The 27983-nt window shown below is 43.0% G+C and overlaps 1 protein-coding gene across 1 annotated transcript in view; it reads left to right on the forward strand.

Moving 5' to 3' along the window:
• Positions 1-27983, forward strand: part of LOC138642825 (lipoxygenase homology domain-containing protein 1-like) — a 302432-nt gene that overhangs the window by 231153 nt on the left and 43296 nt on the right. Inside the window, exons 22-25 of the mRNA XM_069731356.1 lie at positions 17038-17186; positions 19170-19245; positions 19388-19463; positions 26226-26520. Of these exons, the coding sequence (XP_069587457.1) occupies positions 17038-17186; positions 19170-19245; positions 19388-19463; positions 26226-26520 (596 nt within the window). The remainder of the gene's footprint in view (positions 1-17037; positions 17187-19169; positions 19246-19387; positions 19464-26225; positions 26521-27983) is intronic.

The following is a 27983-nucleotide window of genomic DNA, read 5'->3' on the forward strand; positions in this document are numbered from 1 at the left end:
TCGTCACTTACAGCACTATTGTGGTTTATTAACGGAGTAAGATACAACCTCTCCTATTCACTGATCAACTAGTGCCTAATAGTGAGATTGGAGTCGAGCCATCATTTTTGGGGACAACGGTTGGGAATCCATCTCATGGAAATTTCTTTCTGAGCTCAGTATCAACCAAGACCTAGTGGATCACAGTGATGTTTAGAACATAACAAATCATGCTCTGTGATGCACTATACATCTTAATAGATGTTTGATTATACTTTTAAATTATGTAAAATATTTCGGATTTAGATCAATAAAGGTTACGTTTTAATTTACATTTCCTTCCCCTTCTTCTCCTTGTATTTAAAATTTTGGTGGTGTTCACCCTATTATTTGGTCTGTTGAGACCGGATTCTTGCTAATTGATTACACATCCCTTCCCAATTCTTCACCCCTTTTCACTTCCTCATGTACAAAAAGAAAAAAAGAAAAAAAAAAAAGAGCATGAACCGCACATCCCAAAAATCATACGTCGATCTAAAGCCGCTAGGCAAAAATTTATATACTGAACATGAGGTTCTTAGTTTAACATTCTGATCAGAGTGTATGAAGCCCACTGCCACTTCACGGCAAACCTCATAGTGGGTCCTATCGCCCTAACGGAGCGGAGCCGTGCGGCAACCACCGCCACAGCGGCCATGCACCAGCAGGGTGGACGGCCAGTTGCCCCACAGCACCCATGCTGCGAGACTGAGCCCCCATGACTCCAGACCACGCCACCCCACTAGCACAAAGCCACAGCAACAATGGCCGCCACACAGCACCAGCACCAAAATGAAAGGAGCATTGAAACTAACCTTCCTCCAGCTCTTCAGTGAGAGCCAAAAAGGGCTAGACCCCTTACTTTGCAGTCTCCTGCTAATTAAAATCACCTGTGCCAAATGGGAGGAGTGCTGGTCCAAGAAAGACAAAAACATGCTTTGTACAAAAAGAAAAAAAAAAAAGAGCATGAACCGCACATCCCAAAATCATACGTTGATCTAAAGCCGCTAAGCAAAAATTTATATACTGAACATTCTTAAATTTTATTCCAAATGTGTAAAAATGATTTAATGATTTAGCAATAAAACGATGGTATTCCAAATAGACCTTGCACAAAAAGAAAAAAAAGTCCCTTTATTTTAGTCCATAGTTGTTTATGCGTTTTGAGGCAGATACCTCTTAGGCCGGCGTCACACCTAACGTATCAAAATAAAGTCCCTTTTTTACCCTTTTTTATGTCCGAGATACGCAGAAAATTTCCTGAACAGTGATCCGTATTCAATGCGAGGATGTGATTTTTTTTCTCCAAAAATTATCGGTGTGTCATCCGTATGGCATCCGCACAGCGAGATTTTCTGCCGGCTTGCAAAATGGACATAGAATAGATCCACGGGCTCAAATATTCGTGAAAACATATATACAGTCTCTCTCTCTCTCTCTCTCTCTCTCTCTATATATATATATATATACAGTATATATATATATATATATATATATATATATATATATATACCGTATATACTCGAGTATAAGCCGAGATTTTCAGCCCAAATTTTTGGGCTGAAAGTGCCCCTCTTGGCTTATACTCGAGTCAAGGTGGGTGGCAGGGTCGGCGGGTGAGGGGGAGAGGGCGCTGAGGTATACTTACCTAGTCCCAGCGATCCTGGCGCTCCCCCTGCCGTCCCACGGTCTTCTGTGCTGCAGCTTCTTCCCCTCTTCAGCGGTCACGTGGGACCGCTCATTAGAGAAATGAATAGGCGGCTCCACCTCCCATAGGGGTGGAGCCGCCTATTCATTTCTCTAATCAGCGGTAACGGTGACCGCTGATAGAGAAAGAAGCTGCAGCACAGAGGACCGTGGGACAGGCAGAGGGAGCCGGATGTCGGGACCCGGTAAGTATGTCATATTTACCTGTCCGCGTTCCAGCCGCCGGCTGGACAGGCAGAGGGAGCCGGACGTCGGGACCAGGTAAGTATGTCATATTTACCTGTCCGCGCTCCATCTTCCCGGCGTCGCTCCATCTTCCCGGCGTCTGCGCTCTGACTGTTCAGGTCAGAGGGCGCGATGACGCATATAGTGTGCGCGGCGCCCTCTGCCTGATCAGTCAGTGCAGAGACGCCGGGAAGATGGAGGCGCCGGGACCGGACGCCGGAACGAGACGCCGGGAGCTGCAATCAAGAGAGGTGAGTATGGCTTTTTTTTTTTTTTATTGCAGCAGCGGCACAGATTTATGTGGAGCATCTATGGGGGCAGTATGAACGGTGCAGAGCATCTATGGGGGCAGTATGAACGGTGCAGAGCATCTATGGGGGCAGTATGAACGGTGCAGAGCATCTATGGGGGCAGTATGAACGGTGCAGAGCATCTATGGGGGCAGTATGAACGGTGCAGAGCATCTATGGGGGCAGTATGAACGGTGCAGAGCATCTATGGGGGCAGTATGAACGGTGCAGAGCATCTATGGGGGCAGTATGAACGGTGCAGAGCATCTATGGGGGCAGTATGAACGGTGCAGAGCATCTATGGGGGCAGTATGAACGGTGCAGAGCATATATGGGGCAGTATGAACGGTGCAGAGCACTGTATGGGGCACAAATATGGGGGCAGTATGAACGGTGCAGAGCATCTATGGGGGCAGTATGAACGTTGCAGAGCATATATGGGGCAGTATGAACGGTGCAGAGCATATATGGGGCACAGATATGGGGCAGTATGAACGGTGCAGAGCACTATATGGGGCAGTATGAACGGTGCAGAGCACTATATGGGGCAGTATGAACGGTGCAGAGCATACAGGGCACAGATATGGGGCAATATGAACGGTGCAGAGCACTATATGGCAGAGCTATGGGGAAATATGAACGGTGCAGAGCACTATATGGCACAGCTATGGGGCAATAATGAACGGTGCAGAGCACTATATGGCACAGCTATGGGGCAATAATGAACGGTGCAGAGCACGATATGGCACAGCTATGGGACAATAATGAACGGTGCAGAGCACGATATGGCACAGCTATGGGACAATAATGAACGGTGCAGAGCACTATATGGCAGAGCTATGGGGAAATATGAACGGTGCAGAGCACTATATGGCACAGCTATGGGGAAATAATTATCTATTTTTATTTTTGAAATTCACCGGTAAATGCTGCATTTCCACCCTAGGCTTATACTCGAGTCAATAGGTTTTCCCAGTTTTTTGTGGCAAAATTAGGGGGTCGGCTTATACTCGGGTCGGCTTATACTCGAGTATATACGGTAATTAATATATAATAATAAATTATGATCCAAACAGGTCCAACAATGTTTATTAACAATGAATATGTAAAAATATAAAGGATATGAAATGGTTTACTGTATGTAAACCATGTCTCATATCCTGTCTGGTTTGATAAGGAGATAGCAAAAGCCGGCAATTGAATTACTGGCTTTTAAGCTATCTAGCTCTGTATTAAATATAAATATATATATATATATATATATATATATATGTGTGTTTCTCACTGACATATATACGGTGTATATATACCTATTCTATGTGTCCACATTTATTTTAGCTATTCTATTCTAACCTGTCAGTGTGATTTTACTGTACACCGCACTGAATTGCCGGCTTTTCTATAGAACACCGCTGCGTATTTCTCGCAAGTCACACGCATGGTCCGTGTGTAATCCGTATTTTTCTCGCCTCCATAGACTTTCATTGGTGGATTTTTTGCGCAATACGCTGACAAACGCAGCATGCAGTGATTTTCTCAGCCCGTAAAATACAGCCGAGAAATATATGGCTATGAGAGCTGCCCCATAGAGAATCATTGGTCAGTGTGCAATGCGTTGTTTTTGCGCCTCTCACTCGTCCATATTCCTCTCTAGTGTGACGCCGGCCTTACTCATAACCTCTTATGAGTAAGAAGCGTCTGCCTCGAAACGCGTCCACAACTAAAGGGACTTTTTTCTTTTTGCGCAAGGTCTATTTAACACACCATCCTTTTATTGCTAAATAATTTTTATACATTTGGAATACACTTGAGTATGTTGTAGATATGTTGGATCTCTTTTTTCGACTTTCTAGATCATTCAGCCAGTGCCTGAAACATGCTGCCCACTGACAGGCAGTATGAATCAGACAGGTTCACTTTAACTTTAAACTTCCAAACTGTGCTTCCAAATTTTATCACCAGAAACAATGTCTTTGCTATATTTTTACATCCTTTCCAGTGTTTGTAAAAGGCAATGATCTTTTCTTTCAACTTTTTGGACTACTCTGTAGACAACCCCAGAATATTAGTGAGGTGGAAGCCATTGCCCAAGATTCCTTGGAAATGATACCAGAATGATGATTGGTAATGCATCACATTTGCAGCATGGCAAAACAGCCGAAGGATGTTCTACTAAATACTAAGAGTGCTTGTCAAGAAGTGGTTGATTATTCTGAGACTGCAGTCGCCTTTCAAAACGTAGTTGTGTGATGAATTTGGAAAAAACACTTACTATAACTAGATATGTTGAGGTATCTATATTGTTCTTGTTTCATTGGTTTATTGCAAATGAAGGAAAGTTTGTACATTTTCCTATTAAACTGAATTTGCAATTCTACATCCGTATATTAAAGGTGGGCAGGCCTCATACTCTTCTGGTATTACTCAGGGGCGGACACCGACAGCTTGGGTCCCCTGTGCATGAAATGTATTTTGGCCTACCTCATTTTATGGCGCCATTTTCCTGAAGACCACCACCAACTGAATCTGTGATTCACAACCTTGATGGCGCCACCCCAAAATGTAAATGACGAAGATGATGAATACAACAGAGGCTTGGAGGGGCCGTGGCTGATCCCTCTGAGCTGAAAACCCTACCCACAGTCTCGCCCACAAGTGCCGCCCCGATGCACGCAGAGATGAAGAAAACAATATTTATCATGATGATTTAATGAAAACCAGGCTAAAGGTATGTATTAAATCAGTATGACAGCGCCATTCTGCCCATACCTTTAGTTTGACATGGATATTCCAGCTGACAGTTTCTCTTTAAATTCACACATTTTTCAATAACTAAGCCAACCTTGTTCGTTATCTACTGTATATATTGGCAATGAAAACTAAAAGAACAGGACATCCTCCAGTTCACATAGCAATAATAATGTGCCAAATCAGCTGTCAAATCAGCTAAACATCGTTTTCCAAGTGGACTGCTCCTTTAATTAAAATCTTTTAATAAATTATTTTTTATGTTCAAACATGGTCTAAAACATTTTGTGTGCAAGCTGTAACTATGCCCCCCTAACATAAAAATACTGTATATAAACGCAAATCAAGGGTCACCAGAACAGCAGTGAGGTTAACTGCTTTCATATAGGCCCCATGGGACAACGGAGCTTCAGTAGAATTCTGGAAATAAAAAGATTAACAATAAAGTAATGAAATCAGTTGCTCTCCTATGATATTATTACGCTGGCTCATGAGACTTGCTGCTGGATCATGACCAGCATTTTATGAGAATTATAGCTGCAATTTATGTGATCCACATACACAATCAGCACAAACGCAGAAAAGATTATTTAAAGATTGTACCCATGGATCTGACAACAAGTACATCTAGAAAGAATATTCTTATGTGCATGTTCCAATAGAAAATTGCTCTGAAATTGTATGGGGGAAATGTATTTGGAATTATCAGGATTGACAAGCTGCAATATATAGAGAAGAAAGAATGGCAAAAAATTCTGTAAAAATCTATGCAATTGATGGAATATTAGAAAAGATTCACGATATGTCAAATTCTTGTACAATACTATCTGGACACAGGCAGGTAGCTATAGAAGTGTAGAGGTAGCCGTCCCACCCAGACCCTAATGCCTGAGTTAGGTTAAAAGCATCTCTAACACATGATAAGAACAACCCAGTATTACAAATGGCACATTATATGTGGGGGCTCTATAGATCTCGCATTGGGGCACAAGAGTTTAAGTCAAGCATGTGGGATGATTTCAAATCTCCATTATGGAGCTGTTGCTTTTAGCTTCTATTGACAAAGGAAACCAAAGCATAGACTTTAAGGCCATGATGTTACAAAAGGTCCCTACGGGGTTCACATTAATGAAGTGTCCTGGAGATCCGTATTCCAGCAAGAATACCTTTTATTGAGTCAAGTAATCTTTACTAAATTGGTTAGCCATTTGCAATGTCAGGTGACCTGATTGCTTTATTATACTGTCACAGATTTTTATGACCACTAAACAATCTAGGCTCGGCATTGTTTCAACATTTCATTTATCTAAGCTTCCAATATCCTGGTTGAAACCAAACCCAAACCATGGACAGCCGAGAAATATCAAGACAAGGATTATATAATAAAATATATTTTATTCAGATAATATAATAATAAAAAATATGACAAAAAGTGGCACTATAAAAATGTGCGCGTATCAAGATACATGAAAATACATGAAAAATACCATCAAAATAAGGAGAAAATTACATATAAATAATTTATATATATAAAACCCAATATTACAATCGGTGGATAAAAGGTATAACATCACCAAAAAATATATTACATAACCAAATGAAACCGTAAAGGGGGAAAAGGCACCAAAAAGGAGAGAATCTAATAATCCTAATGGGAGTGCTAAGAAAAAAAGGAAGCCTCAGGGAAGGGCAACCTAAAGTGCATAAAGTGTCACAATATAAGTGGCATAAAAGATAATCCTATATTATGTCATGAGTGAAATAAAAAATGAGTTAATTATTCCATAATAATGTGAAAACAAATAAAAAAATTGCACAGATGTCAAAGAGTAAATGCCTCAATAATTTACAAAAAGTGCATGGTGCTCAGGTGCCAAAGAATATGATAAAAAAGTGGGGGATGTGCCTTTAAGGCTATGTTCACACTTTGCGGATTCCACTGCGGATTTTTCCGCAGCAGAATTCCAAAATCCGCAGTGAAAACCCGTCGCGGTTTTTACTGCGGATTTATTGCGGTTTTTACTGCGGTTTCTTCCGCGGATTTACATCTGCAGATTCCTATTGGAGCAGGTGAAAATCCGCAGAAAAAAAGTGACATGCTGCGGAATGCAATCCGCAGCGTTTCCGCGCGTTTTTTTCTGCAGCATGTGCACAGCGTTTTTTGTTTCCCATAGGTTTACATTGTACTGTAAACTCATGGGAAACTGCTGCGGATCCGCAACGGTCAAATCCGCTGCGGATCCGCAGCAAAATCCGCGAAGTGTGAACATAGCCTAAGAGTCGCCCGGTCTTGATGCCGCGCACCCCCTATTTTATCATATTCTCCTGGGCGTGAGAACATGGAAAGAGGGTTGACTAGTCTGGGCAACTAACAAGTCACCTACTAGTCAAAGCCCTCATTAGCATAGCAAATGGGAACAATATAAATGCATTTCTTAAACTTCATTTTGTACAGGAAAATGTTATACAGGGCTGGTTAAGCATGGAATTTACTCAAAAATAAGTGAATACTGCTGGGTTGGAGGGCATGGGGACCTGACAGGATCCCTAGTAGCAGGAGGTTATTATCTCCTTATCCCAGCACCTCCTCCCTCCCCACTCATCTCAGCTGAAGACTTTGAATCATTTTTCAAGCAGAAGATTGATAACATCAGAAACAGTTTTGGTCAACAACCCCCAGAGCCCTTCCTCCCGACTTCCCAGCCCTCCACCTCCAAAACCAACTTCTCCATCATTACAGAAGATCGACTCTCCACTCTACTCTCACGATCACATCTCACCACCTGTGCACTTGACCCGATCCCATCCCACTTCATCCCAAACCTCACCACAGTCTTCATCCCAACCCTAACCCATCTCTTCAACCTATCACTAACAACTGGTGTTTTCCACTCAAGCTTTAAGCATGCCTCCATCACACCTATCCTCAAAAAGCCCTCTCTTGACCCATCCTCTGTATCTAGCTATCGCCCTATATCACTTCTCCCCTATGCCTCCAAGCTACTGGAACAACACGTCTACCTAGAACTGTCCTCCCATCTCTCTTCTTGCTCCCTCTTTGACCGCTTACAATCTGGCTTCCGGTCACACTACTCCACTGAAACTGCCCTTACTAAGGTCACCAATTACCTCTTAACCTCCAAGAGCAAGCAACACTACTCAGGGGTGAACCTAGCCTCTCTGCTGCCTGAGGCGAACGGAAAAATGGCGCCCCCCCCCCCCCCCACAGTCCTGCCTCACTGCCTGTGCACACACATCCCTCCACCAGACCCGGTAATCGCGGCTCGCAGTGGCATACTGGCAGAGGTGTATCTAGGGTTTCTGGCACCAGGGACAAGAATTCATTTTGGTGCCCCCCCTCCACCAAGGACATATGTGATTTGCACACTTAGTCATGTACCGACGAGCCGCTCTCCCTAATGCTCTCAATGTTCAGTGAAAAACTGAGAGAAGCAGGAAGAGAAGCTCATTGTCACAGGACCATAAGTATGAAAATCGCATATGAGTGAAGTGTCCATGTGACGACTACTGGAACCTGCAGAGCTGAATCCTGACATCGCAGCTTCTGAATTCTCACAACGCATGCACTGCACACTACTAGGATTCTCCCTTGCCGGTGGATGGTCATGTCAGCACAAGCATGCGATTTGTATACTTCTGACCACATTCCGCCTAGACGTGCCTGGCCTCGCTTAGTTCATTTTCAATGACGGAGGCTACACATGTCTAGTCAGCACGTGACCACGTGTATGTAAATCACCAGCACGAGAGAATCCTGACAGCGTGCAGTTCGCACTGTGAGAAGTCAGAAGTCTGCAGTCACAAAGAATGACTGCAGACTCATTACAAACCTGGACATCCCCTTTAAAGCTCCTAACATAAATAAAAACATGAGAATTAGTTAGTATCACAAATAACATTTACATCCAGGTACCTTATAGATGGCGTTGACTCTGGGGCCGTTCTTCTTTTCTTCATCTTGTCCAGACCCCATGATGAGTTTTCTCAGCCACAGCCGTCTCTGCAGACTTCCATCTTTTCCGCTCTTTTGCAGAAAATCTCCACAAGACACCCTTAAAGATACAAGTGTCATTATAATGCTCCGGAATAAAAAATTGCTCCTCACTATATTGTCTGCACAAAATATGACCCCCACAATGCCCCTCTTATGGTACATGCTCTTCACACTGACCTCTCCTTTGAATACCGGCCCCCTCTTCACACTGTCCTCTCACACTGTGTCCCCCCTATAGGGCCTAGCATTTATAATCCATATTTATACTCCATCCACCCACCCTGTGTGCATGGCTCCCCCATCCTTCTCCCCTGTGTGCATGGCTCCTCTATCCTCCCACCCTGCGTGCATGGCTCCCCCATCCTTCTCCCCTGCGTGCATGGCTCCATCCTTCTCCCATGTGTTCATGGCTCCCCCATCCTTCTCGCCTGCGTTCATGGCTCCCCCATCCTTCTCCCCTGCGTTCATGGCTCCCCCATCCTTCTCCCCTGCGTTCACGGCTCCCCCATCCTTCTCCACTGTGTTCACGGCTCCCCATCCTTCTCCCCTGCATTCGCGGCTCCCCATCCTTCTCTCCTGCGTTCATTGCTCCCCCATCCTTCTCCCCTGCGGGCTTGGCTCCCCTATCCTTCTCCCCTGCGTGCATGCCTCCCCTATCCTCCCACCCTGCGTGCATGGCTCCCCATCCTTTTTCCCTGTCATACTCACCTCTCACCGTGCAGCACAGAACAGAACTTCCTGGCATCTCTTCTGCAGCGTCTTCCTTCCTGTCTTCAGCGGTCACATGATAGCGCTAATTAAGGTCATGAATATGCGCATATTCATGACCTTAAATGAGCGGTACCATGTGACCGCTGAAGACAGGACGCGCTGCCGGCGCTGAGACACAGTTGCAGCCACCGCTGGAGGAAGGTGAGTATTACGTCTTCAGGGAGGGGGGGCGGGAAGCAGGGAGGGAGGAGGGGGGGCGGTAAGGAGGGAGGGAGGAGGGGGGACGGGCACTTGACCTCAGAGTTTTATTTAAAAAAAACAAAAAAAAACCTAGCAGCACAAATCCAGTTACTACGGAATCTGCCGCCCCCTCTCTTCTGCCACCTGAGCCAAAGGGCTCAAATCGCCTAATGGAAGCAGCGTCCCTGACACTACTCTGTCCTCCTCCTCCTGGACCTGTCGGCTGCCTTTGACACAGTGGACCATTCCCTATTATTATAGACCCTCTCATCCCATGGCATCACAGACTTGGCCCTATCCTGGATCTCATCATACCTAACAGACCGGACATTCAGCGTCTCCCACTCACACACCACCTCCTCACCTCGCCCCCTATCTGTCAGAGTCCCACAAGGTTCAGTCCTAGGGCCCCTGCTCTTCTCCATTTACACCTTTGGCCTGGGACAGCTCGTAAAATCTCATGGCTTTCAGTATCATCTCTATGCTGATGACACACAGATCTACATCTCTGGACCAGATATCACCTCCCTACTAACCAGAACCCCTCAATGTCTGTCCACTATTTCATCCTTCTTCTCCGCTAGATTTCTGAAAATTAACATGGACAAAACAGAATTCATCATCTTTCCCCATCTCACGTGACCCCCCCAACGAACCTATCCATTACAGTAAATGGCTGTCCACTTTCCTCAGTCCCACAAGCTCGCTGCCTCGGGGTAATCCTTGACGCTGATGTCTCCTTCAAACCACATATACAAGCCCTTTCCACTTCCTGCCGACTTCAACTCAAAAATATTTCACGAATCCGTTCATTCCTCAACCAAGAATCTGCAAAAACCCTAGTCCATGCCCTCATCAACTCTCGCCTTGACTATTGCAACCTCCTGCTCTGTGGCCTCCCCTCGAACACTCTTGCACCCCTCCAATCTATTCTAAACTCTGCTGCCCGACTAATCCACCTGTCCCCCGCTATTCCCCAGCTTCTCCCCTCTGTCAATCCCTTCACTGGCTCCCCATTGCCCAGAGACTCCAGTACAAAACCCTAACCATGACATACAAAGCCATCCACAAACTGTCTCCTCCATACATCTGTGACCTCGTCTCCCGGTACTTTCCTGCACGCAACCTCCGATCCTCACAAGATCTCCTTCTCTACTCCCCTCTTATCTCCTCTTCCCACAATCGCATACAAGATTTATCTCGCGCATCACCCCTACTCTTGAACTCTCTACCACAACATATCAGACTCTCACCTAACATCGAAACCTTCAAAAAGAGCCTGAAGACCCACCTCTTCCGACAAGCCTATAACCTGCAGTAACCACCAATTGACCAAACCGGTGCATGACCAGCTCTACCCTCACCTACTGTATTCTCACTCATCCCTTGTAGATTGTGAGCCTTCGCGGGCAGGGTCCTCTCTCCGCCTGTACCAGTTATGACTTGTATTGTTTAAGATTATTGTACTTGTTTTTATTATGTATACCCCTCCTTACATGTAAAACGCCATGGAATAAATGGCACTATAACAATAAATAATAATAATCACTAGAGACCAGGGTCGTACTGGCCCACCGGAGAATTTTCCGGTGGGACCAGGCACTTACACGTGCTGGCATACTCGCCAGCAGCTGCCTGGGGCACCCACTGCTCCAGGGGCCCCCAGCCAATGGTGTGTCACTGATAGCGGCACACCCAGCTGCTATGGGGCCCTCCTGGTACCAGAGAGCAGCAGCTGGAGACAGGAGCATGTCCCTGCTGCTAAAGAGAAATTAATATTGCTGCTTCCCCATTCCCCCATGGGTGTGGAGAGTAGTGAATACCATTTCACTTTAATAGTGGGCAGCGTTCGCCGCAGGCTGCAGCTAACACCGCCCGCCGATGCTGCTGAATCGGGCCCCTAAAGGGTGGCAAACCCTGATTGTAATCACTGCAGCTTGGGACCGAAGAGAAGCTGCAGGGATCCGACGTCGTCCTCCTTCCTGCCCGCCTGCCCGGCATTCCCTGTCTGACTCAGTGCAGCTAGATGATGTCATCATTCAGCACAGCTGTTTCTGAGAGAAAGCTGCCGGGATGTGCTGCGGCTGCTGACAACGTGCGGAGAGGTGAGTGGGTGCTGTGTGTGTCTCTTCCTGCATGTGTGCGGCTTTGTGTGTATGTGGTGCGGCGCTTTGTGTGTGTTTGTGTGAGAGAGAGTGGTGCGGTGCTGTCTGTGTGTAGTGTTGTATGTGTGATAGTGGTGTGTGTGTATTGAAGATTGGCAATGATGGGGGTGGTGGAGAGAAGGCAATGATGGTGGTGGGGGGAGGCAATGATGATGGTGGTGGGAGAGGCAATGATGATGGTGGTGGAGGCAATGATGATGGTGGTGGGGAAGGCAATGATGATGATGGTGGGGGAGGCGATGATGGTGGTGGGGGGAGGCAATGTTGGAGGTGGTGGAATGGGCAATGATGGGGTGGTGGGGGAGAAAGCAATGATGGTGGGGGAGGCAATGATGATGATGGTGGGGGGGAGGCAATGATGGAGATGGTGGAATGGGCAATGATGGGGTGGTGGAGAAGGCAATGATGGTTGTGGTGGAAAAGACTATGGGGGGGCTGCCTTATGAGGGGGATGCATTATACTCTGAGGGGGCAACATTATATTCTGTGGAGGGGCTGCATTATACTATATGAGAGGGGCTGCATTATGCCATATGAAGGTGCTACATTATTTTCTATGGGGGGCTGCATTATACCTTATGAGGGGCTTGCATTATATTTTGTGGAGTGCTGTATTATACCCTATGAGGGGGGCTGCAAGATATTCCATGAGGGAGGCTACATTATAATATGCATTATATTATACTTAGAATGTAAGTCGTCAAGGACAGGGTCCTCTCCCCTCTGTACCAGTCTGTCACTGTAAATTTGTGTACTGTAAACGATATCTATAACTCTGTATGTAGCCCCTTTCTCATGTACAGCACCATGGAATTAATGGTGCTATATAAATAATAATAATAATAATATTCTATGAGGGGGCTACTTTATATTCTATGAGGGGGCAACTCTAATCCTGCTACATAATTAGGACATGTACTACCTTATATTATACCCTGATATTAGCTTGTTTTACCGCACAATTGATGTTCTTGAATTTATTTCTATGTATCTACATAGTGGGCCCCAAGATGATTTTCTCTGATGGGCCCAAGGTGCTCCAGTCCGACGCTACTAGAGACTGGTAAACCTGTTGCAGAGTAGTCCTTCTTATTCATGAGCTCTGAATGACCCCGTCCCCACCACTCATTGGCTGCTTTCTGTCTATGCACAGCGTACACCAAAAGCTGCCATAGATGGTGTGGGCAGGGTTAAAACAATGCAGATAAAACAATGATTTTATCCAAACTTCAGCAAGCAGATCAGAAAGTGATACATCACTGGAATCAGGGTCTCTGCCATTACATCATGCTGCTCTCAGATGGGGTAACAATATCTGGTGACAGGTTCCTTTTAAGGGAGAATAACATCATCTACATGTTAAGTTTACATTTTTGGGAAGATCCTCCATTGCCTACCCCAATGAGTGTATAGGAGTATACAAAAAGTTCTGTACTGGGACGGGCATTGCCTCCCTCACAGATGTCTATATTTTATCACTGCTGTGGAGTGGGACATCAATCAGCCTAGGGGAGTAATTTATCTTACCTGTACTTAGAACAGGAATTATACTGCACTTTCTCAGCTATTTTCCTTCAGTAAGATTGACTTTTGTGATAAGGCGCACCACACACATTCTGTTCAGCAGAAGGGATGTAAAAATATAATGTAACGTAATATTACCACAGCGCTCTCACTTTAAAGCACCTGCTCTGAAGAGAGGAATAAAGTTGTGCTCTCGGAAGAGTCGCATTATATAGAGTCATTTTATAGACTGTTTGGTTATACATGAGCCACAGTGGTATAAAAGCAGATGGAGATCACCAGTGTGACAAATTGTGAGCAGGGCTATATCTATATCTCTGAACAATAAAGAATATTTAGGAGAAATTCTAGACTCGTGCTCCAGAATACTAATGTGACTACAATAATCGTTCGAAATTACAGCAGTCAGCAAGTTTACAGACTGATCTCTATGAAGGTTTCCAGTTATGTAGTGCGAAAGCTTAAACTATATGAAATTGGTATACTTTGTAAAATATAAGACTATTTTAAGGACATTAAAAGCAATGAAACGTTTGGAATATTCAGTACAACGCTTCCATTATGGTTACATAGGGTGAAAAGAGACCTAGGTCCATGAAGTTCAACCTTCCCCCACCAACTGTCACTAAATTAACTATAACCCACAATGTCATGTGTACTGAGGAAATCAGCCCTTTATGGGAGTCATTGGAGCTTGTACGGTACTCGATAATTATAAGTCTTGATAATCTTACGAGAAGGTAAAAGTTGACATAAAGGGATACAACCTTTAGGAATGGAAACAAAGGAAGTGTATCACATTTTATTTTTTGTTTAATCAATTAGATCTTAAGACATAGATGATATATTAGGTTTGGTCTTCTTTCAATGGTAGAGCTGTGTATTTTAATATATAAAACCTTTCCTGGGGGTGACCACATTGGTGACGCCTACTACCTTTCTGTACATTCCGTATAGTCAGTATAGCAGGGTGTCTGCACTTTATGGCAGCTAAAATCGATTGGAATCAATTGATAGAAAATGTCATGAAATTTTTTAGGTCTTTAACCCCTTCACCCCCGGAGCTTTTTTCGTTTTGTCGTTTTCATTTTTCGCTCCCCTCCTTCCCAGAGCCATAACTTTTTTATTTTTCCATCAATATGGCCATGTGAGGGCTTATGTTTTGCGGGATGAGATGTACTTTTGAACAATACCATTGGTTTTACCATGCCGTGTAGCAGAAAAAAGGGAAAAAATTTCAAGTGCGATGAAATTGCAAAAAAAGTGCAATCTCACACTTGTTTTTTGTTTGGCTTTTTTGCTAGGTTCACCAAATGCTAAAACTAACCAGCCATTATGTTTTTCCAGGTCATTATGACTTCATAGACACCAAACATGTATAGGTTCTCTTTTATCTAAGTGGTAAAAAAAAAATCCAAAGTTTGCTAAAAAAAAAAAAATTGCGCCATTTTTCGATACCCATAGCGTCTCCAATTTTCGGGATCTGGGGTCGGGTGAGGTCTTATTTTTTGTGTGCCGAGCTGGCATTTTTAATGACACCATTTTGGGGCAGATACGTTCTTTTGATCGCCCGTTATTGCATTTTAATGCAATGTCGTGGTGACCAAAAAACGTACACCATTTAGCGATGAGGTTAATACTTTGTTTTTATTGATAGATCGGGCGATTCTGAATGCGGCAATACCAAATATGTGTAGGTTTCATTTTTTTATTGTTTTATTTTGATTGGGGCGAAAGGGGGGTGATATGAACTTTTATATATTTTTTATTTTTTATATTTTTAAACACTTTTTTTTAAATTTTGGCATGCTTCAATCGGCTCCACAGGAGGCTAGAAGCATGCACAACTCGATCGCCTCTGCTACATAGAGGTGAAGCACAGATCACCTCTATGTAGCAGAAATGCAGCATTGCTATGAGCGCCGACCACAGGATGGTGCTCAAAGCAATCAGCCATCAACAACCATAGAGGTCTCAAGGAGACCTCTGGTTGTTATGGCAATGCACCGATGACCCCCGATCATGTGACGGGGTTCAGCGGTGCGAGCAGCACCAGCCGCACGTCCGGGAGCGCTAGTTAAATGCCGCTGTCAGCGTTTGACAGCGGCATTTAACTAGTTAATGGGCGCAGGCGGATCGCGATTCCGCTCACGCTCATTGCGCGCACATGTCAGCTGTACAAAACATCTGACATGTCGCGGCTTTGAGGTGGGCTCACCGCCGCAGGGGATCTGCCAGCTGACGTACTATTCCGTCAAGTGTCAGAAAGGGGTTAAAGTCCTCGAGACACATCCTGACTCTCCCCACATAGATATCAGGGTGAGAAAAGGATCAGGAAGTTTAAATGTAGACATTGTAAACTTTTATTCAAATTATTGTTCAAAGCCAAACAGGAATAATAGTTGTTGATTACATATTTGACCGAGAATTACCTAAGGTTTTAGGGGTCCATATATACAGTGGGTTAAAAAGTATTTACTCAGCCACCAATTGTGCAAGTTCTCCCACTTAAAAAGACGAGAGAGGCCTGTAATTGACATCATAAGTAGACCACAACTATGAGAGTCAAAATGAGAAAATAAATCCAGAAAATCACCTTGTCTGATTTGGCAAGATTTATTTAGCAAATTATGGTGGAAAATAAGAACAATAAAGAACCCTCTAGGTTGTGGTGTGAAGAGAAATATGGTATATACGAAAATTGCCTCAAAATGTGAGAAAGAAACTGGATGTAACATTTAACAAACTTCAGGCTGAGGAGGAGTCATGAGGAATCAGTAGCTATAGTTTCAACATTTATCATATGTAGCACACTGAACAAAATATGACTCCGAGGGTAAAGGCCAAGGATGACCCCACTACTCAAGGGCCTAAACAACAGCAACTGAACTTTGCCCAAAATTAAATAGACAAACCACATTTTTTGGGGAAAACATTTTTTTATAAAACCAAACTAGTGCCCTTTGCCAATACATAGTAGAGTTACATTTATTGATTTCTAAATAAAGCCTATAAAGAAAATTTCACCCTACCTACAGTGAAATATGGTGGAGGATCCATAATGATGCGTGGCTGTAGATTTTTAATGTGTCACAAAAATTTGGATATCAGAGGATTATCAGAGCATTTCAGATCAAAATATGCTCCAAAGTAAATGAAAACTGAGTTTGAAAGGAGTCCTACAGCAAAATCATAACTTAACACATATATATATTAACCATCCGTATATTTGATTTGTCCAAATATATAAACTAAGAGTGCAAATATTGTTGACCACAACTGTATTATCTTTCACTTTATTGTAAAGAGTTTGGCTGATTTAATTTCACCTTTGCTAATAAATGATAACCCCCACCTGTTATTCTCATTGTATTTGTATTGGTTTATTTTGCAGCTGCTTCTTATGCTGTAACTGTTTTTGTCTCTGATATGGAGGAGCAGAAAGATAAATTACATATTGGTATTTGTTTACATGGGAAACATGGAGACACAGGGCACAGATATATAAAATGGCAGCATGTGATGAATGGAAATGATGAAGAGGTAAGGCTAAGTTTACTTACATTTCAGCCCAAATGTAAAGTATAGTTTATAAGGATGTGGGATGTAAAATGATATGTAATTCGTTACCCCTGGGTAATGGCCACATATGGATAATTAAAACAAACCTAATGTATAATCAGTGTCTCACAGTCTCCTGGGAGGTGGGTTGTGAAATCCAAATGTTTTCTCACTAACTATTGAAACTTTTTTCCCTCCTCATGCTATATACTGCAGTGCTGCTTACTCAGATTGGCTCTTGTGTATAAGCACAAGCCCAGAACAATCATGCAACTACTCAATAATACCATGTTTCATACTGCCTCTGGCGGCAACAGCAGCTAAACAGCTTTTTAAGAGATTTAAGAGATTTTATTGGAAGGGTTACCCATGGCCGAGCAGCTGCATTAAGTATGAAACCACCATGAACAATGTCCACTAACTGAAATGGTGGAGGACAATTGTGCCATGTAAGGCAGATGTAACCACGACATCATACAATGATGTTCAGAACATTGTTTTGGTTGACTTTAAAGGGTTTATGCAGGACTATTTATTCATTATGGGCCTAAAAACAGATAGGTAGTTGCTAACTACTTGCCTGTTCTTCTCGCCGCCAGCACAGAGCGGTCATTGACCACCACTGCCGTCAACAGAACTCTTCCGTACAGCTCTGTTGATGGACCATGACTATCGACATCATTGACAGCTGCCTCCCTGCAGTTAGGCGTAAAAAATCACTACCATTTTCTTTTAGCAGTTATGACATAATAACATTTCCCTTACACTGTGTTGGAACATCGTCTGTTGGTCGTCCTCACAATCCAAACATATATGCATTATTATCATACTACATGTCCACCGACTATAGCAGACTGCCCTTTAGTAATTCTGGATCACATTCATTCCTCTGTAACTTTGCAGGCTGTGGATTCAACTTTTACCCTATTGAATATTACCAGTTGTACACTACAAAAGTATTACTTTATTGTTAGCAAAAAAGGCTTTAAACGTGCCCCTTTTCTGAGACTTAGATGCATTTCCATTTCCAGTACCTGGCTGACAGACATTCTTCTGCTATGTGTCCTGTAAGCAAAGTCCTGTACAGTGCTGTATCTAACCCTATTCTTAATATTGAATCTGTTCTACACTTTAGATCACGCTTTATTTGTAGAGCCAAACTTTTTAACCACTCTGAAAAAAAACAAATGAAAAAAAAAAAAGTTGGTCACATAGAAGTGGATAGTAAGTTGGTTTAGTAAAATATTGCCACTGAACTCCTATGAAAAGGCTAAATGAATAACCATTTGTGTGCTTTAGTCTCAAAAATACAGTAATTATTAGTTCATGGAAGATACAGAAAAAATATACATCTTTGTACCGCGTTAGCCAGTAGATAGAAAAAATGTAAAATTTTAGAGTTCTCGTGGTTGATACCCTTTAATGACTAACTGGAAAGATGGTAACAAATTGTAAGCTTTCGAGACTACGTAGGTCCCTTCATCAGGCATAGACATGCCTGATGAAGAGACCTGTGTAGTCTCGAAAGCTTGCAATTTGTTACCATCTTTCCAGTTAACCATTAAAAGGTATCAACCACTGAGAACTCAAAAAATTTAATATTTTTCATGGAATATGCACATTTATTTTACTGTTTGCAGTCAGTATGAAGAATAATTCGCATTACTGACCTGTCCTATATTGATACTTGTCACTGAAGCTTTGTCACATTATTTTTTGGCTGTATATCTTCCTGTAACCAGTCTTTGTTTTTAGCTTTTATATCACACAAGATTTTCTCTGAGCAGGATGAGAGCATCTTATGGTGTGTGACACTGCGAGAGCGGATGTGTGACAAATGCATTACATTCAATTACTTCCACCTATAGGTGGACTTAATTAAAATGTTGTGATGTGAGCGAGACATGCACATGTTCCTCTTGATATTTAGGCCTTCACAATAAACAGACTTCTGTTTCTTCACAGTCATTTACAGCTGTATTAGATGCGGTTGAACTTGGGGAAGTACATCAGGCTGACATTTCAATGAGCAGCAGCGACGGTACGTTTCACTTAATTTTCATGCAAAGTACAAAATAAATTGCCACTATTAAGTATTTCTTTAGGAAATAAAGCTCATTTGGCGCTGTTATCTGTGCTGCCGCATTGTATAAAGAAAAATATCTCTGTTAAAATCTATACAGATTGCCAGCTGTATATCAAAAGGATCCATGTCAAGGAGTCTTCAAAGAGCAAGATCTACGTATTTAATGTGGACGAGTAAGTTCAATCTTTAAACATTTAGAGATTCACTGAAACCTCATATTTTATCAGAAATTTTGAAAGTGATGAAATGATTTAGATAACTTTCCATTCTACACGTCTATGAAATTCACTGCTGCACCGATAGAGAAGAGAGAGGGGCAATTTGACAGATGGCACCCTGTCCTGGAAGTGTTTTGTGTGTGTGTGGGTTTGTATGAGCGTGTGTTCCTATGTGTATGAGCATGTGTGTGTGTTTTTATGTGTGAGTGTGTGTGTTATTCTGTGTATGAGTATGTGTGTGTTTGTTTGCGTCTGTGTGTGTGTGTTTCTATGTGTGTGGGAGAATTTATGTTTGTGTTTCTATGTGAGTGTGAGTCGCCCTACCAGAGCAGCGGGGTACTCGATACCGGGTCCGGTAGCTATTAAAGGGGATGTCACGGTGGCTGCGACCCGGTCCGTGGCCCTGGGCGCCCAATTAAAGGGAAAGGTCTTTAAGGGGATTTGTGAATAATGTATATTGTTCGTGACGCCACCTGTGGTGTTCGGTCAGTGGGGACCGATGCTGCTTAAAGGGGTCCTCTGGGGTGATGGTACGCAGCATGATGGTGATGCTTCCCACAGGTGAAGCGGGGTCCCCAGGACTTCCCAAGTGTAGGGCACCGATGGTGTGGTGGATGGTATAGCAAAGAACGAGGACACGGGTTTGCAGTCTTTACCTGGTTTATTGATGGTAGTAGTCCTCAGTCCAGGGTACCAAGTGCAGGGTAGCTGTAGTCCGGCCGGCTTGGAGGCAATAGGAGATCCCTCTCACAGGTTAGGTCCATAAGCCTTTCCTACTTGCGCTATTTAGTTGATTAGGTCCCTGCCGCTTGAAGCTTATTGCAAGTCCCCTCTCTCCTGTCCTAAGACAGATGTCTGTACGATAGGCAGTTCGAGCCTGTTTATAGGATCTCTATCATGACCCGGGCTCTAAGGTCACTGCTTCACCTCAGAGTTGATGCAGGCAATTGACATACAGTCCTATGCCCTCTGGATCTGTCGTGCATCCTGGAGAACAACACGAACTCGGGCTCCCGTTACCTGGTTTCTGCGCTATGGCTCCTAGAGCGTCCTTCCGCTGTTCCTCTCCTGAGCCTCTTCCTCCTCTGTGCTTCTTCCCTCTAAGCTCCTCCACTATTCAACTCTCCTTCAAATTCTACTTCTTTCCAGGGGTAGCAGCTCCCTCGTGGCTGCTCGGCCTCTACATCTGATCCAGACATCCTTCTACTCTCCTCTCATCTCTCAGACTGACTGGCTCCTCCTCCAGACCAGGATACATAAAGTGTAAGGAAGCTCCCCTGAATCCGGGTCCTGAGCTCCCCTTCCTGGCCTAGATTCATATGTATTGAATGTGAGTGCCTTCCTTACCTGATAGAGAGAATCTCCCTTGCCTTCAAGCATGACATCACCCTCCTTGAAGGGAAGGCAACATCACTGCAACAACCAGTTATCTGGGGTGTTGCAAGTGTGTGTGTTTCTCTGTGTATTTGTGTGTTTCTATGTGTTTGTCTGTTTCTGTGAATGTTTGTGTATGTCTGTGTGTTTCTACGTGTGTGTGAGTTTCTATGTGTGTGTTTGTTTCTGGTTGTTTCTGTGTGAGTTTGTGTCTATGTGTGTATGTGTATGTTTCTATGTGTGTGTTTTGGTGTGTGTTTATTTGTGTGTGTATTAGGTTCTGTGTGTGTTTCTATGTGTGAATGTGGATTTATGGTGCCATGTAATGGGCAGAAGAACATGCAATATGTGGCTATGTTCACACATTGCATTTGTAATGCGTCTTTTTCTATTTGCAAAACCATGGCAATAAAGAAGATGCTTACAAAATGCAGGTTTGGCTGCACTTTTATTTTCTCTTCAAAACACCTCATGAACAAAAGAGACATCACAGTAATAGTATGATTAGATCTAATATTAGTATACTGCGATATTATATAGCTATGGACGTAAATGGAACAAAGTCGCAATAGCCATAGACAACGAAGAAAAACAGCGACACACAACTTCCAATATAATTTAAATAATCAGCATTAAATTTATTAAATAACCAGGTATAGATGACAAGGGAAAAAGGGGGGGGGGTTACACCTACTAGCACATGCCAAGATTAGGATACTCACAGAACAAAGATTATACTAGCAACATAGGCTTATGGGTCCAGTATAATTATGGCATATAATCACATACATTGCACATTATCCATATGGCCAATAGCATTGGTAACCCGGCACACATAATATAAAACACAAAGAGGCAGCTGCAACAGCTGCTATTATTACCAATAAAGCCAGGAATATGTCCGTGAGCATGCTCCCCGACGCGCGTTTCGGCAGTGTAGCCTTTCTCAATGTCTGTGTGTTTCTATGTGTGTGTGAGTTTCTATGTGTGTGTTTGTTTCTGTGTGTTTCTTTGTGAGTGTGTGTGTTTCTATGTGTGTGTGTTTCTATGTGTGTATGTGTATGTTTCTATGTGTGTGTTTCGGTGTGTGTGTGTTTATATGTGTGTGTATTAGTTTCTGTGTGTGTTTCTATGTGTAAATATGGATTTATGGTGCCATGTAATGGGCAGAAGAACATGCAATATGTGGCTATATTCACACATTGCATTTGTAATGCGTCTTTTTCTACTTGCAAAACCATGGCAATAAAGAAGCTGCTTACAAAAAGCAGGTTCGGCTGCGCTTTTATTGTCCCTTGTCCATGCTGATAAAGTTTAGTCCCCCTCCCCCCCCCCCCAAAAACAAAAAACCATGATGCAACTTCCTCAAAGTTTTTGAATAAAAAACACAGCAAAACCTGATACTTGTGGGGTTTTTTGCTTCATTTTTGCACTTATTCTTTGCTGTCAATAGGTGAAAAATGCTGAAAGAAGTGACATTCTGCAGTTTGCAAAAACGCAGCAGTTTTCCAAATCAGTCAGGGAAAAAAAATAAGCTGTGTGCATGAGATTTTTGAAATCTCATAGACTTTGCTGCTACTATAAAACGCAGCTTAAAATTTTCATTAAAGAAACGCAGCAAAACTCAACATGTCAAAACAGCCTTAACATATTTTTATGGCGGTCAATATGTGACCTTAATCCTTAGCGCCACTTTTTCACAACAGCAAGGATTAAGTGTATAAGCACCCCAGAGGCGAAAATCCGGATGACACCTGCATATGAGAGTTAACACCAGTTTTAAAATGAATTGGGGCTGATTAACCCCTTAAATGCTGCTGTCAATAACTACAGCAGCGCATAAGTGGTTAAAAGACCCCCTTTACCCTTCTTCCCTTCACTCTTATCCTTCCTTCTCCTTTCCTCCCCTCCTTTCATTCCCCTCCCCCTCCCCTCCAGGTTAAAATATAAAATCCCAATAAAGTTCTTTGGAAAAAAAAAAAAAAAAGACCCCCTTTAACACCATCGGCCCCTAGGTATAGTAATCGCAGGTGCCGATAGTTCTCATTGCAACCCAAGGTCATCTAATGACCACAGGGTACCTGTGACCTGTTAGATCCAACTATAAACCATATCGAACAGTCTGTCAGTGAGATAGTAACAGGTCTCAGGCACTACTGCAGTACATGAGTACTACAATGCATGAGATCAACTATCAAAGTGTCCCACTGTGGTACTAAGTGAAAAAAAATTTAAATAAAATATGAAAAAAGTTAAAAAAAAACACAAAGGCGGACAAAAATCATGAAAAGCCAATTCGTAAAACAAATTGGTATCACAGCATTCCAAATGACCTGAACAATAAAATGGTCACATTATTTATTTTGTACGACAAACACCATGGTCTCTGTTCCGGCAGTGTCTCATCATTTTAGACTTTTTTTTACTGCACAAGTGTGGGCAACCACTGATCTGTACACGACTAAAAAGATGGATACCACTGGAACACACGTCAAACGTTGTCCCTATCTCTCCATCTGCCTCATTATAGTGAGTGGTTTCGTAGGGGTTGACTCGCAGGCTAAGCCTGCACAATGCCCGACAGATAACTCTTGAGTTATCTGCTGGGTATACTGCGGGCTCAGCCCAGCTGTAGGTGTTGTCCAACCTTTTGCTAAAAGTTTGCTGTTACTCATTGTCTGATTGCTTGTACTATTTCAAGAGAGTTCTATGTGACTGCAGACTTCAGAATCCTCACAAATTCACAATGTGCAACACACGCTGTTAGGATTTTCCGCTGTTGACGTTGAGTGGGCAGTCATGTGACCACAAGTAGATGAATTCTATCCTTCCGGCCACAATCCAACTAGACGTGTGTTGAGCAATACTTCGCACGTCTAGTCTAAATGTGTCCAAAAGTATGGAAAACACATACTTGTGGTCACATGACTGCCCACTCTAACCATCAACAATGCAGAGTCCTTACAGCAGGTGATGCACGCTGTGAGGTTTCAAATGTCTGCAGTGACAGAGTGTCTGCAGACTTTTAGTAAAAGCCTGGACAGCCCTTTTAACAATGTACCAGCATAGGGGTGCATTCATCTAAGTGCCCATCGGCTGCCCTGCAATATGCAGGCAGCCAGGGGTCTGTTGAAAACCCCCATGCATGCTATCACAGGGGTCTGTTGAAATTCAGCTGCATCTGGGCTTCAAAGATGACCTTTGCTATATAGAGCAATACTGAGATATTACGGTATATTGCACCAGTGATCAGACAATCACAGGTTCAATGAGAACATAGTAGTGCTTGGCCAAACAGTCTCATCCATCAGCTGTCTAATGTTTATGGGAAATTAATGTTTTACCAAGCTTGAAAGACATCCCCTATTAAAGGATAGGGAATAACTTGCCGATTGTTGGATGTCTACCACTGAGTCTCCCACCGATCCCAAAAATAGCGCTCTGAAGAGACCCATGTGAATGGAGCTGAGGTTGAGCATAAGCAACAGCACTCTATCAATTCACAATTGGAGTGTAGGAGATAAGTGAGTTCTGAGCTCGCCTCTTTCTAGCACTTCCATTAAAAATAAATAGAGTGGAGGTGCGCATGGTCACTTGCTCCCTTCTAACAGGGCCATACAAAACCCTCTTCACAAGATCAATGGGGTTCTCAGTGGTTGGTCCCCCCAGCATTCAGAAAGTTATCCCCTATTCTGCCGATAGGTAAACTTGGTACAACACGATTAAAGGGAACCTGTCACCCGCAAAATGGAAGTTGAGCTAAGCCCACTGGCACCAGGGGCTTATCTACAGCATTCTGGAATGCTGTAGATAAGCCCCCGATGTATCCTGAAAAATGAGAAAAAGAGGTTATATTATACTCACCTAGGGGCGTTCCCGCTGCGATCCGGTCCGATGGGGGTCACTGTCCGGTCCAGCACCTCCTATCTTCATAAGATGACGTCCTCTTCTTGCCTTCACGCTACGGCCCCTCTGACCTTTCCCGGCGCCTGCGCACTGCAGTACTTTGCTCTGCCCTCAACAGGGCAGACAAAGAACGCCTGCGCCGGAGCTGCGGCATGAAGACAAGAAGAGGACGTGATCGTAAGAAGATGGGAGGCCCCGAACCGGACCGCGACGCCCATCGGATCAGACCGCCCGCCCAGGTGAGTATAATATAACCTCTTTTTCTCATCTTTCAGATTACATCGAGGGCTTATCTACAGCATTACAGAATGGGGTGGGGGTGATAGGTTCCCTTTAATACTTACTGAGTTACAATAAACACTATCACTCCAGGTGAACATAACATAACATAGGCCCACATGCACATTAGATGGTGGTTGGCCGAGTGATGGTTTCACCAAACAGCCATCTCATCCAACTCTCCCATACACAGAAGATCTCGCTCAGTTGGTCACAACCATGTGTTCTATGATAAAGCCACCAGTTGACATGATCTCTGGCAGAACAATAAGTCAATAACTCCCCAAAGAAAGCGGGCTTCCTGAAGCAGTTTCATCTAAAAAAAATTGGCATTTTTGCCTTCCTCAAAAAAAACTCTATGTGTGCAAAGCCTTATTTTCAACATCTCTGCAAACATTATCACACTTGACATCTGAGTTAACACCAAGCTACTATTCATATGAAACATCTGCATTGTGCGTGCACTCACCCATAAATGTACATTGTACATGCTAATCAAAGGGGGGTTGTCCAGATCTTAGATTGATGACCTATCTGTATCCTTATCATTTGGATAAATCATCCATATCAGATGGTTTGGGGGTCTGACACCCCATGTTCAGCTGTATGCAGGTCTCTATTCAGCCAGAAGTGAAGCAGATCACAGCTCCATACACTGTGTAGGGTTCCTGCCATATACAAATATGCAGCTTATGTATTCTAACTACGGGGGCACCAAAGAGCATTGTTGCACAGGACATCATTCAGCCTAAGGTTGGCCCTGCATGTGTTCAATACTTTTTTCCTGTGTTATTTTTCATTATTACACATAACTTAATTTATGAAGATCTATGGTTTCATTTTTTTTGTTTGTGCAGATTGGCTGAGTTGTCGCCGACATCTGGTGAGAATTTCATGCCAATAGCACCTTTAGAAAAATTGGTGACGTGTTCAATACTTATGTCACCCGCTGTATATACATTCATATTAGTGGGATATTTAAGTACTGTATCTATGATATACACAACTAGCTTGTTTTTATTTGCATTTTTAAAGTAAAATTAGCCTTGTAATCCTCCTTAATAGTAAAATCAGTAATTAAAATAGGTTTTGAGTAGCTAACATGTTAGAATTGTTTGTTTTTATAACCCTTTCTTCTGGATTTGATAATGTGCCTAGGAACTTTTCAATTGAGAGCGAAAAAACCGAGACAAGAAAAGAAGTTTGCATTTCTCAAGTTGCTCATGACCAGGCAGAGGAAACTGGTAATGACTTGTTACTGACCTCCAATCATACAGGAACTGATGAAGAACATATAGAGACACTTAGGATTCTCATATATACGGGGGACATAAGCAGAGTAGGCACCGATGCCAATGTATTCATCGTTTTATTTTCTGATAATGGAAATTCGTTTGGACCTGTACAGCTTAAACAACCACTGGGAGATATCAAACCCTTTCAAAACGGGAAGGTAAGAGAAAAAATGTTCTACACAAAAATGTTGTGTTTCTCTTTTAGGAGTGTGAGAGTTACATACACTAAGAACACAGTCATGTACGTCCTTAGATCATTTTCTTGTGGATAGAAAATGCACATTGCCGTCATCTCTAATTTTCCACTACCTGTCTAATCAAATGATTAAGGTTCATAGCGCTACAATTCCAGATATCTACAGCTCTGGCAAAAATTAAGAGACGAACACATCAAAACCCTGTCATGGGCAGCCCAATCTCCAGACCTGAACCCCATTGGAAACCTCTGGAAAGTAATCAAGAGGATGATGGATAGTCACAAGCCATCAAACAAAGAAGAACTGCTTACATTTTTGCGCCAGGAGCAGTGTGAAAGACTGGTGGAAAGCATGCCAAGACGCATGAAAGCTGTGGTTAAAAATCATGGTTATTCCACAAAATATTGATTTCTGAACTCTTCCTGAGTTAAACCATTAGCATTTTTGTATCTCAATGATTATGAACTTGTTTTCTTTGCATTATTTGAGGTCTGAAAGTACTGTTTTTTTTTTTAATTTTTACCATTTTTCTTTGTCAGAAAAAAATATAAAGTTTATTGCTTGGAAATTCGGAGACATGTCCGAAGTTTATAGACTAAAAGAACAATTTATATTTTACTCAAAAATATACCTATAAAGAGAAAAATCAGACAAACTGAACATTTTCCAGTGGTCTCTTAATTTTTGCCAGAGCTGTATTTGGGAATTACAATACTACTAGTGATGAGCGAATAGCATTGTTGCTCGGGTGATCTCCGAGTATTTTGTAGTGCTCGGACATTTAGGCTGCCGTCACACTCGCAGTATTTGGTCAGTATTTTACATCAGTATTTGTAAGCCAAAACCAGGAGTGGAACAATTAGAGGAAAAGTATAATAAGAACACATGCACCACTTCTGCATTTATCACTCACTCCTGGTTTTGGCTTACAAATACTGATGTAAAATACTGACCAAATACTGCTAGTGTGACGGCAGCCTTAGTTTTCCTCACCTCAGCTGCATGATTTATGGCTGCTAGCCAGGCTGAATACATGTGAGGATTGCCTGTTTGTTAAGGAATTCCCACATGTATTCAGGCTGTCCAGCAGCTGAAAAATCATGCAGCTGAGGAGAGGAAAACTAAATGTCCGAGCACTACAAAATACTCGGAGATCACCTGAGCATGCTCGGGGAGATTCGAGCAACAATGCTATTCGCTCTTCATGAAATACTACCTGACTTTGAACTGACCACTTTGACCCTGAAAATGGCCTCTTCTTGTAACTCAGGAAACTAGCAGGACTGACCTTGGTCTTGTAGCAGCTCTACTATCCAAGACAGACATATTGCGATTGTGTGATGCTTCTGTTCGCTACATACAGCAACAATCATTGAGCACTATGCAGTTGAGAGGACAAAAATGGTGAGCAATGGTCCCCAGCT

Source organism: Ranitomeya imitator, chromosome 6 (assembly GCF_032444005.1).
Source record: "Ranitomeya imitator isolate aRanImi1 chromosome 6, aRanImi1.pri, whole genome shotgun sequence".
Taxonomy (NCBI): domain Eukaryota; kingdom Metazoa; phylum Chordata; class Amphibia; order Anura; family Dendrobatidae; genus Ranitomeya; species Ranitomeya imitator.